This window comes from Saccoglossus kowalevskii, chromosome 14 (assembly GCF_978046115.1).
Source record: "Saccoglossus kowalevskii chromosome 14, keSacKowa6.1, whole genome shotgun sequence".
Lineage (NCBI taxonomy): Eukaryota > Metazoa > Hemichordata > Enteropneusta > Harrimaniidae > Saccoglossus > Saccoglossus kowalevskii.
This window is the reverse complement of record NC_140654.1, coordinates 16,392,786-16,406,181: the sequence shown is the minus strand read 5'-3', so window position 1 is coordinate 16,406,181 and position 13,396 is coordinate 16,392,786. Positions and strand designations below refer to the sequence as shown.

The 13,396-nt window shown below is 35.7% G+C and overlaps 1 protein-coding gene across 1 annotated transcript in view; it reads right to left on the bottom strand.

The window, feature by feature from the left end:
• The window catches only part of LOC102803717 (glycine receptor subunit alpha-2-like), a 122,182-nt gene that overhangs the window by 26,205 nt on the left and 82,581 nt on the right, over window positions 1-13,396 (bottom strand). The window contains exons 3-4 of the mRNA XM_085507965.1: window positions 11,930-12,138; window positions 2,451-2,518 (exon numbers count right to left, since the gene is read on the bottom strand). Coding sequence (XP_085364091.1) covers window positions 2,451-2,518; window positions 11,930-12,138 — 277 coding nt within the window. The remainder of the gene's footprint in view (window positions 1-2,450; window positions 2,519-11,929; window positions 12,139-13,396) is intronic.

Sequence of the window (13,396 nt, the reverse complement as noted above, 5' to 3'; positions counted from 1 at the left end):
CTATAATATCCTGTTTTTTTGTGTGTACGGATCTTCGGGTCTTTCAAATATGGATGTGTAAGGCGAGTTATTTGCTTCGAAACAGCGATGCATGCCGGGATTTGGGCTTGCCTAGCTTAGTTTCTACCCGTGTTATAAGTCAACAATACTATTAGCCGGCTAGGCATCTATTCTAGACACTTGCCATTGCCAAACTATAAGGTCTATATGTAGTGAAAATATTCGAATTGTTTCAGGTGAAGTAATGTTGGTTTGTACATCTTACAATTTACAAACTTGGGCTTACTTGGTAATCTGTCTGCATTTATGTTTTTTTTTACTTTATTGCTGTTTTTCTTTTTCCCCCAGTAAATATATTATATAATAATCGAGGATTTAAACTGATTATAAATTTCATTTTATATTGAGCGCAACTTCTCTGATTATTCTGATGAATAATCAAATGTTATCTAAATCTTCGCTTCAATTTACCTTATAGCATATTATTGAAGGGAATTGTCGTTTCTTTTTTATTTCTTGAAGTTCTGTATTATTTTTGTTTATGAGTATGAAGGGAATTGTCGTTTCTTTTTTATTTCTTGAAGTTCTGTATTATTTTTGTTTATGAGTAATAAAAACAAACTATAAGGTCAAAATCGCATGACTAGAAAAAACTATCCGAATTCAGAACTCAAAATGCAAAAACTCGAAAGTTGTCCCTTGCTCGACATGTAATTGCCGCCAGTCGTCCATTTTAAAACCCGATTGATTGATTCACTGTAATGGGATGAAACGCTCTAATTGGTGCGTTTGCAACGCACTGAAGCATAACATTACGCAATATGGCGTCTACCTGTCACAATATTATACTGCATTACATGGCAAGTCATCCAATGCAATTGTTGTATTTACAGGTGTGCACACAAAATGCAGCGATTGGGCGACATCAATAGAACGTGCTAGACCAACTACCAAGTTAAGATGCTATTGACGTATAAAATCTCAAACATTGCACTCTTCACGCACGGTGTCTTCCATCGTTCAAATATTTAACTTCCCTGATTCATGACTGATACACAATGTCAATGTCTGAACGATTGCATCTTACTCGTTCGGTGTGCTATGATACGCAACACAGTAATCTCTGACGACAGTCAGTCGTATGTGGCTGGGGGTATTGATACAGAGGCGGCGTAACGAAATTTTGCATGGAGACGGGGGCGAGATCTGGTCACTAAACTTGTGCCGAAGGTGCGACCTTACTAGGGGGTCCGGGTGCATGCTTCTCCTTAAAAAAATAATCTAAACCCTCTGAAACTCTATTGCATGCGGTTACCCGCCTCTGCCCAACCCCCTGTGCTTCCGTCACTGTGATATTATATAAATCCGAATTATTATAATCCGAATTATATAAAAAAAAATGTTATTTGATCTCACTTGGATCCAAATGTATGTCCAGTCGCGTTACTGTAATGGGAATCACTAGGAAATCTAATTTATGTCACGGAATCATCGGTAGACATTCCCTGACATTCGTTATGAAGATTTCGATTTGGCTCTACCAAAACAACACAAATCACTGAATCGTTGCTTTCTGGTAAGATACAGAGTTTTATGTTGTTTATTTCTCCGGGAGGGGGTCTCTACAATCTACACAGACGATGAAACGGCCGATACGTGCTGAACTGAGATGAACGAAGAGCCCATTAACCAAAAACGATTATCGGTAGAAAGCCGTATCGCTCTATGCTATCAGATCTTCTTCTGTATACGCGGAATTTATTTTGCTTATACGACACTACTTTCGACTAATCTGATGAGGCTTTTTTTCTCGAAAAGACGATGATTTATAATATGTACATTGTTATAGTAAAACTCAACTCGGGTGACGTTCATTTGAATCACATAGAAGGACTTAGCTGAAGTGTCTTGTATAGATTCATCGAGTTTATATATTAAAATCACAATGTATATGAGACAGGTATCACGAACAAAGTAGGAAGAAGGAGGAACGCTACGAAAATTCATCGATTTTTTTTCTATCCAGTCAAATAGCATTTCACAACAATGTATTCACAAAATACTCCATATTGATAGAATGCCACATAGAACGGTTTGGTCTATTGAAAAATAACGGTATAAAATAATTGAAGGAACTAAATATCCGGTATGTAAATTTCTTATAGACTTCTAATAATAATTCCCCTCTTATTACTATTTTTATGAGATTTCATTTTACTTCGTATTATTTCATCCTAGTTATTGCATACTCCTGGTTAGCTCGACTATTTAATTTAATTTAATTGAATTTAAATGAATCGTATTGCTAGTTGAATCACTTTGAGAATGAATCGTCGCAATAGTCGCGTTCCGTGTCAAGTTACCAATTAACACAGGCCACCATCTACTCGCACACTACACGCGCACGTTTTCAATTATAGAGAGTGAGCGTGAGTGAGTGCAGTCCTTACCATACTAGTTTCGGAAATTGAATCGAAGCTACATACATATATATTACAGAAAACTGTCACCGGAGCACCTGTAATAGAAACAGAAATTCATTTGTGATTACAGTTTGAATACATTCATGCGCGAGCAGAAATGATATTCTGCACAAGTATTTTGCTCATTGATTTACGATCAACCCGGTCATGCGCATTCGATCGTGTTCATTATGTATTCACCCGAATGCCAATACAGGCCGTGGCCATTGATTCGAGTGTTAAGACAGCGCCAGGGACTTTACAATTCAGCATCGATATCAGAGACAGGAAATTGTTAATATCCCACGCTCGGAACGCATTCAGTCAAAATACACGAATAAGGACTCGCGCGCTTCAATTTGCAAGGATGTCACAAATGGCATCGCTATGGAAACGCTTTACCAATTCATATTTGACATCTGTTCGAATTAGATGGATTACAATTGCGCAATTCTAAACATTTTTTTTTATACATACAAACTTTCAATTTATTTGCGTTTTCGTATAACGTTGCTATGGATGCACTACGCAGCAACGTGAGAATACTGTACAGATACACTCTTCATAACTTAGCCAAGTACAATGAAATACTCATGTAAACATATAAATCAACAGCGATTTTAAGACCATGATTTGCGATATTGAAAGCCAAACGACTGAATTAAGGTATGCAGAATACCGGTTAATCCATCGGCAGTATGCGGACGCTTGGTGGAAATTTAGCTATAATTCGTCCAGGTGTTTTTGATAGATTTAATAGTCCGTTTTTAATATAAAGTGATTCACGACGCATACATTATCGATACTTTACCTCCGCAAGTTCAGCTATAAGCGAAAGCATGTTTCGGTGAGCCATGTTGATTTAATAGAACGCTGGAAAGCCAGGGGTATTTGGTTTAGCCAGTTTCTTTTTCGGGGGGGGGGCAGTGATAAAATTTAGATAAAAAAATGCCAGAATTCCACCAACACGTTTCTCTGAGAATACAGAAGTTCAAAAACTCTATGTTACATTAAGTTACATCTCATTTGTTATCTTCACCATGAAAATAAACTCTGAGACGCACTGAATGGCCGCCGAAATCTCTTAGAGAGCGAGAGAACCACGAGACTTGTATTTCTTCCTTTGAAATCTTGTTCAATTTTCTCACATTATTGCGTCTACTGTTCAATCATCTAGTTAACCAAGTTATATGGAATGACAATGGAAGCGATGATAAAAAGAATAATATTTGAGGGGCTCTCTCACTATTTTGATTTTTAGTATTTCATCACAGTCACGAGAAATATTCTTAATGTAAAATAAAGTCTACACTTATCTCAACTATAATGTCATTTGTTTTGATGAATCATTCTGTCAGTTCTTTATAAACATGGTAGATAAAGTAATCGTATTTCAGGTGACAATCTTACTGTTTTAAACGTAAAAAATAGTTCTCGCATATTTTAGTAGTTATAAGTTATTGTGAAGACTTATGTGCAAATTCATCTAAAATTAGCCCTATGCACATGCGTAGTAGCATCCATGGATGTGTCAATCATGCAAATTTAATTACACTAAATTATCTTCAATGGTTATAAAATATTAAAATGAGTAACGTCACACAATATTTCCTAACTATATATCCTCACAAGATATATCCGGCTGCACTGTTAGTGTACGGAAACCTGGTATCTTTGAGACAGCGGAGACCAACCAGTATACGGCGGATATTGTAAGGCAATACTCCCGCAATGATCATCAACGGACGCTACATCATTTGAAGTCAACTGAATCGATATACGGTACAAAATCAAAGCCCCTTGGAATATGCAGAATATGCCTCTAGCGTCAATAAAAATAAGATTAATTTTTAAATGTCATGTATATTTAGTGGAGGCGACTTGATCACGTATGCTACTGCTAGATATTGAAAGGCAATTCCAAATTGATAAACTTGCTGATATGACATTTGTAAGCGCAGAATACGGGATGATAAGATCCCCCCTACTCCGGGCAAACGACGTTGCATCTGTCTTCAAATGTGAAATTCCTTATGATATTATCTGCAAATTAATACAGCGCATGCGTTTGGTGTTGATATTAAGCCTCCCATAGCAACGGTGACGTCCGAGCCCAGAGATTGGTTCATGATCAATTTGAAGAACAACTATATTGTAATGCATATCTCTTGTTCACCCCTGTCTGAAGTCCAATCGTAATTTGGTACTTTGAAACGCTGATGAGTTGCTGTAAATTATGCATAGAGATGAGTCCGATTACCCACGACACACTTAGGCTTTTAAAATAGTTCAGTAGCATGGTGGAACTTATTAGCAGGGATTGAACCTGAGAGAAGGTCGACACGGTATATTACAACTGACACTGCGGTAAAGGGACGCTACTACGTAATTGGCATTATGAATAACAGCCACTGTTGTGTTATGAGAACTGATCTTTTCTATTTTTAGTTCACGTTACACTATCATATCAATGAACATAATGAAATTAAGCTCGCTGTGCAAACACATTCGCGTAGTGATGCGCGCTCACTTTTGGTCTCTGACGTCTTCGAAATCTAACATAAGTAACTTATCGCACTGGAAAAAAAACATGGCAGTTTAAACCATGCCTTCGAAGATGAGAAAAGCCAAGTGTACTCTGACCTTTGTAACCAAACCTCTATATCATCAAAGAGTGAACATCGATTAAATTCACCAAGAAAACCACCAAAAACGTACAGATTTAAGTCGGTCAAATGAGTATTGGAACATTATTTGATGTCTATATTTAGTTTCTCGGACTAGTTGAACTTTACCGAGGTGTCGATGTTTGATTGTCCGACATTTGAATATCGTTAGAATATTGATTTATCTACATACGAGACAGATGGTATTGAATTTCTAAAGTACGTGCTTCGCGCCTGTACCTCGCATGAGACATTGTAAATCAAGCCTCGAATTGCCCTGTATGACAGTTTCCAGTTCGCAAACTACCCATAACACGCAGGAAGAGTACCGTGTCGATAAATTGACAGCCAAAGTAGACTTACATGTTATGCGGATATTTGAAAACCTATAAGAGTGCGGCTGAGCAATACTAAAAAAAATACCCCATTGTTTGTATGTTTATGAGTAATTGACATAATTAGCCAATTAATACAGCCAACAGTTAAATTAACACGTGACTGAGAGTGAAACAAATTCACGCGTAATTCTCAAATGTATGAGATGTTTTTAGATATCTAATTTTACATCGTTAGCACAACTATGGGTAGATCGTATCGGATGACTAGATAGCGTTCCTGGCGAATGTAAGGCTTTATGAGATATGTATATCAAATCTGGAATTACTCGGTATGAATGTATTTGGCTCTCATCGGCGCTTATTTTTTTTATAGCACTATATAATATGTAATCGTTAACTGTGCCGCTAAGAATAGACAAATACTGTGAATATTTGAACACAGCCAATATTTTGTTGAGAAGCGGCGGGTCAGTGATTATTATTATAACTGCTAAAATGAGTAGTCGAATTGCAAAATAACACCATAGAACGAAAATTTACATTTGAAAAATATATAATAACTTTTTAAATATTCGCAAATCTTCAGATTAAAGTATCGATGAGGTACTAAATTCGAATTCGTCAGTTTTCCTTCTTTTTTTCTTCCAAGACACGTATAAACCGAACAAATTGTTTGATAATTAGCTACGGTTTGCATTTCGCTGCGATAGTCACGTGATAATCACCCCCCCCCCATTCACACACAGACCCACTCAGCGAAGTAGTATTTAACAAGCTGACATAGTACTAACAGAAATAGGACTACTTTGTAATACATTCCCGAATGATTTTATCTTTGAAAGCATTATTGTTTGTATCCCCAGTCATTATAAAACACCCCGAGTTATTTTAAACAAGTATAAAAACTACATAGACGTAAAGTAAATTGTTTTACGTTTTATATTAAACAAATTACTCGCACAATTACCCGTCTAACAGTTGATTGTTGAAACTTAATCACTTGATGATTGTTCCCTCATCGGCTAATCAGCATTTAACGAGATATTTTAATGAGATGAGTAAGTAAATAAACCGTAAAGATTTTGTGTCCCGCAAATAATGCTCAATTCTCTCTCATCACATTGCATACACTGCCTCTAATACTATAGTTATGTAAGTCAAAGGAACAGTGCACGCCATGGTGAAAGCGAATTTAAAACTAGTATTGTAAATATATCATATATATATAAAGTTTTCTGAGAGCAATTACAGACAAGTTGAGAACAGTGTTTATAAAGACCCAATCATCCACAATGAATTACTCTATTCAGACCAGGCGCTATAGATCCAATTATAAACTAACTAGTCTCAGAGTATCTTTGCGAGAATGTGGCTTTAATAATTGAAACATCTTTAAACGTTTTAGAAACATATCCAAACTGGTGTAATCAAAACAACATTATTTGACATTACCAGGAGGGTTTAGATAGATGTTAGGGAAGTGGCCGGTGAGATATAACTAATTGCCGAAAAATATTTTTTTTTAAACAAAATTCACACTTTGTATACGACTTTTTTAATAAGTCAAGTGATATCATAAACAGAGCTATATCCCACAAAATGAAACATCCAACGAATAATAGGTGATTTTCCGTACAATTGCGAGATCTCGCGAGATGCATGAAAGACGCGCGTCGAACGTCTGCCGTAAAAATCGAACGATTTGATTTTGAACTCGAATTTCTTTATTTCGTAGCTCACATCGACCGGCCGATCTTCGACAGAGGAATATTGCTTCCGAATACCCTCAAATGTGGACAGCACATTATTAAGCATGGAAGTGTCCCCCAAAATACTTTCGCGTTTGTCGAATCCCACGCGATGTTTGACGACACTACGACGCTATGACCTTTGTTTGTCCTGTTTTCACGTTCGATTTCACGCATAACGCGTGATTCTCGCAGTGAACGGGAAATGGTATATTATGATATATTGTGACAGTAATAAATTTACAGACAAATAAACGTTTTATATGTATATGGATAACTCATAAATTGTATTCTGTGTGAACTGTGAGATAAAATTGTTGTATCCCATTATCTTTTTTTGGAAGCATATATAAGTTAATACGTAGTATAGAGTCAATATATTTGAATAACTGATTCGATCTGCGCATGTCCTTTTAATCACTGTGGGTCTGTGTTCATTACACACTATTTTCTTGGATGGTTAGTGAGCTGCAGTTGTGTGTTCTTAATGTGCCTGCAATTTATATATCTTGTTTGGTGTACTAAATAATAAGCAGAATATTATATGTTTTTTTCACTTGTTGACACGAAAGGTTTGCAGCTAATATACAAAAACTCTTGCATATATAAAGTGTATATATTCGAGCATACGTATATGTGTATCGGCTACCTGCAAATACCATATCACCAACTAATCGAACTCACGCAAATCTGTAAAACTAATTACCACAATTGTACAATTCAAATAACTGCGCCTCTTATTCCACGGCACACGGGCAATATGTTCATGGTTTCATTATTTTGATATGTATCATAGGTATCAGCGTATTTAATATGAATACACACAAGAGTGTACGCCCTGAATATTTGGAATGAACGCACTGGGTCGTATTTGATTTGTGTAATGAACACACATTTGTATAATCTCTTCACGTATCAACAACTAGCGCTTATTAGTTTATACATTCCACGTGTATTAGACGGTTGGAATGAGACATCCACCCGAGAGATATAAATCCCGCATTGATTAACGTGGTACACTGACATTCATTTATTTCTAATTACAAACTGAGACAGACAAAGCAGAGGCATGTATCAGACATATGGTGATAGAGTGTGATTAAATAATATACTGTCTCGTACAAATGAATGAAAAAAAATGACTTGTATTTATTCTTTTAGTAACACATACAGTGTGTTGCTGACGTTTATGATGATTGTAATTTTCACTGTCCGAGAAAATGCCCGTTTGGTCTAAGAAGGTGAGGATGTATTGTTGAGTTTATATATGTATATATTCACGCGATGCCTGTATTACTATCGCTCATAGTAACGCGGTGGCTGTTCATACATTTACACATATGTAGACCTTTTATCCTGCTCAAATGGTATAAACAGAAATAAATTTGCTCATAGTGTTTTGCGATTAGACAACACGCCGTACGTATTATAAATAATTTTTGGAATTGCAGCAAAATATTTTTTTATCGCAAAATAAAATATATATTTCTATTTTTGAGATAAAATAACGCATAAATATTATTTCTTTCCGTGACATTTTATATATTTTGTATTTCCTTTTGGTTTTACGACACTACTACGCCCGATGAATTTAATGGCTCGAATAGTTGGCGTTTTCTATCACCTTTAGCAAATGTATCGCTTTTCTCCCACAAAACATCTTGTAGTATATATGTTAATTACTCTTACAACACTCTATAAACACGTTTTTTTCAATGTTGGGCTTATTTTCCAGTTCTTGGGTTCTTGTGGATTAATGAGGTGTCACTAGTAAGTGCAAATGTGACATTCGAAAAAAGATGTCGTGTATTTTATACTTCCTTTATAATCTACCATATAACAGTAAGACGAAGATCTTTACTTGTGACCGGAATATCTATCTTTAATAATTTAATCAGAGCAAAAATGTCGAAGAGAGAGAAACAATTCTGGAAACCATCATTGAATATAATCTGACTCGTACCAAAACATTCATTTCCACCACAGTGGGACGTCTCAAACAACACAACCATATATCTATTTCAAAAAAATATGTGTGCTATAATTGTAGTAGCTGCACGCTCGAATGCTTATGTGGTGCAATAAGTGTGCCCAGAAATGTGGACAAAGGATTACGCAATGATTAAGAAAAAATCAAAGTTTGTCATGTATTAACTGATCGCGAATAATGCCTAGGAAACCCCCCTAAAACAGAACGTATAATTATTGTTTAATGCAACCTTATTGCAAGCTTGATAAATTGACACGAGTTCAGCATCTGGTCTTAAATGATTACTGTAGATGTATTACCATATACATTTCAAATCAATCGACATTGGAGAATGACATGAATGTTTCACGTCAACCAATCGAGGGGATTGGGTTACATGCCTTTTCCCGATTATTTTTCTACCGGTAATGACAAACAGAAAATAATAATTGTTTCTTGTTTTATCAATCGTGAAATATAAACCGGGATCATTTCTTACACATTTCGCTCTCTGCAGGAATTGGAAATAATGAATACATACAAATGGAAACATATTCATTACATGCATTCGCTGAATAATTCAGCTATAGAAAATGAAAAGCGAATTGTTCGATCACATTTGATAAGTATTCATTTCGTCTAATGGGATTTGAATATATAATAGTAATAGCAAAGATGTTATTGACTGAACTTGGTAACTGATCCAACTGTTACCTACTAGTGTATTGAATCCCCGAATCCCTAAACAATTAAATGTGCGCCGTCATTTCCCTGTAAGAGTGTTATTTAGTGCAATACTGATCCGTCTACACTGTTTAAACTTTCTTGAATACTAGATGTATTGTAAAATTTAACGAGAATTCACTTGTCTGAATTTAATCCATTTTATTTATAGCCGGCCACATATAGACAAGAGGAATAGTCTAAAAACATCATAAAGCGGCGTTCCAAACATGACAAGTCGACGAAAAATATGACGAATATAAAAAATAAAAACATGTGGATAATGTATCTTGAATAACGTATATTATGTTTGTTTCAGTTTTCAGTGATCATATACAAACATCAAACAGTTTTACCAATGTTTCCTCCCATGCAAGCTGTTGTGTCACTCCTGATATTCAAGTTCATGTCTCAATCAAGTATGTCCCGTTGCCCACAGAAGATTGGTGAGTCAAAATACCAAGATCAGGAGTAAGACGGTGCGATACCACGGCTTTATCTTATATGCTTTCGCGATCTACATGTGCTGGTGCGCTGAAGTACCAGGAATACTTTAAATTTTACAGAGGATCTGTAACTGTGTTAAATTAATTAAACTAACTTTATATTTTGTATATATGCGGTTTTAGTGTACGAAGTTATAACACAATTCCCAAATCAGTAAGTAAAATACGTCGGTGAATACGTAACGGCTAGCACGGTTTAACATTTCTATAAGCTAAGACTAAGATATCCTTAGATAATAATATTTATTTACAATGATTTACAAGGCAAAAACAAAAAGGTCGCAACACTTATTTAGTAACATCTAGGCATAACTGGACCCTGTTTTGTTTGACTACATGCTCTATGCCTAATACATTAAGGCCAAGGATAAACAAATTCAAGTTCACTTTGACATGCCAAACAAACTTTTGGCAGTTTTCTTATGTATTTAACACATTCAACCCACTGATTACTCTGAATTGCTGCATGTTTAATACATTAGAATGATACCCTAAAATTTACCAAATTACTGCAGACGTTTACCTGTCTTGTCACCTCAGATTGTCTAAACATAAAACAAAGGGAAGAGTAAACGGTGCCCAACATTCTAAACCAGAATTTTAACACGAGCATAATCTTATAAACCCACAATCGCCACATGCAATCGGTGACAGACGCCAGCATATGACGCCAATAAGCATTCTCCTGACGTGAGAGCGTTAATGGCCGTCGCATCATGATCGCCGACAACAGCAAATTACGTAAACTATTTGTCCTCATAAAATGAACAGAGTAAAGAGAATCAATTACTGACAATTTTGCATTCTCTAACATTTGGCTGAGACTGGAAATTACTGTTTTTAACGAGACCGTTTATTGTTTGTACTCTCTAATGAAGGGTTCTGAGGAGAAAGATACTTATTCGAAGTACAGGTTTCCTGAATTTCTTATGGCTACAAAAAACGCTATTTAAGACGCTCCAGTTGATCGCCGTTTTTTAAAAATGGAAACGAAATTTACACGGACACTTGAGCACACTGTTAACACATGCCAAGAGCGATCGGTACAGTTTTATATCAGGTTACAGGTTTATAGAGTTGTAAATCTCGAGATTGCTTTACCACGTCTAGGTATAGTATCGAAATCATCGACCTTTGCTTTTCAGTGAGATGACTGTAAGCCTGTGAAATGAATGTGTGCGCGGAACTGACGCCAGTTTTAGCGCGCGGGAGCTTTAACATGAGATTTTAGGATGAGTTTTAATAGTCTGATCGATGGCGTCATCAGGCTGTTGGATCGTTCTACCTCGTTCTACCTCGTTTATATATATACATTTCTACAACCAACTGCGTCACACATTTATCAGTCAAGTCCTAGCTATATATTTGTAGCAATGCCTTATTGAAAATTGCATGACGAGAAACAAGAATGAGTTAGATGGTGGATTTGATAACATACCCGGACTGCATTACCCGAAACATTAAAATAACTACCAAATGTATATATATATATATATATAAATATAAATGCTACTAACCGTTGGCATTAGGTCGAACCTTTAAATCCGGATTTTCCATGATGGCTCGCAACACCTTGCCATGATCGCTGCTGATTCCACCAAGATCATCGCTGCCTAGCTCGATCTCCTCCAGCATGACATCGGTATTGAACAACTGCTTTGCTTTCCCTCTGATTTTCTCTCCCAATTCCCTTTTGACGTTTTCTCCAGGTTCAACTGTGTAGTTGCTGTCAGTAATGAAAAGGAATTATTAACAATCAATGTCACATTCGTAGATAGCGAGGTGTCTATTACACACTAGTGGGAAGTGACGGACTTGGAATCACAAATTAGTAATCTTACAGCAACCATTGGAATTAGGCCGCTTCTTACTCGTGATTAAATGAACACTATGGTATTGATTGTTAAAGACATTAAATACGTAAATTTCTATAATCATAGCAGATCAAATATATTTTATGTGTATGGTATCATGTTCCTGGTATTATCACAATTAATTATGTTAATACGTTCACATGATATGGTAATGCATTTATGATATCATGAGGTGTGATAACCTATATACAAGATTATATAAGACGTAAATATCTTATGGTAAGATGTATACAAAATAGTATGTGTATGGATTATGGTAACATATAAATGGGTTATGGTAACATATAAATGAGTCACGGTAACATATATATAAATAGGGTATGGTAACATATAAATGAGTCACGGTAACATATAAATAGGTTATGGTAACATATAAATGGGTGATGGTAACATATAACATGGTTATAGTAACATATAAATAGGCTACGGTAACATATAAACGGGTTATCGCGATGTATACAGGGATAGAACAGCATATAACCGGGTTGTTGTGATAACATGAACAAACAATGATGTCACATACACGGGTTGAGGGTATTTGTACAGAGAGTATGATAATATTTAGTTTGGTATGATAACACACGTACTGTTCATGGTACCACGTATACAGATTAATACCCAATGGGAGTTGCTAACATCTGCATATTATGAATGCATGTAAGTAAACGTTGATATCACCGCGGCTACAATAGCTTGCTTTGCACATTGGTTGACGCAAATGATGTAAAAACACTATAATAGTTATGATAACTAAAATGTGACTTATAATATAATTGAACGAGTTATGATTACATGTACATGGTTATGAAAACATGTAAATTAGCCAAAATAGTATGCGCATAATTTATGAAAACATAAAACCTGGTTATGCAAACAAGTAAATAGCCTATGCGTGAATCTCAAATAGGGTATGATGAGATGAACATCGTTGTAACTTATTACATAAAACATGACGACAAGAACAGGGTGGATTACCGTATACTCGAAAGATTATACGTCTCATTTGCCGAATAATGCTTGTGATGAGATTCTATGATTGCGAACAAGTTTTCTTACTTAAACTAAAATCTCACGCATTATCAATCTTTGTCGGGACTTGGGATTTACATG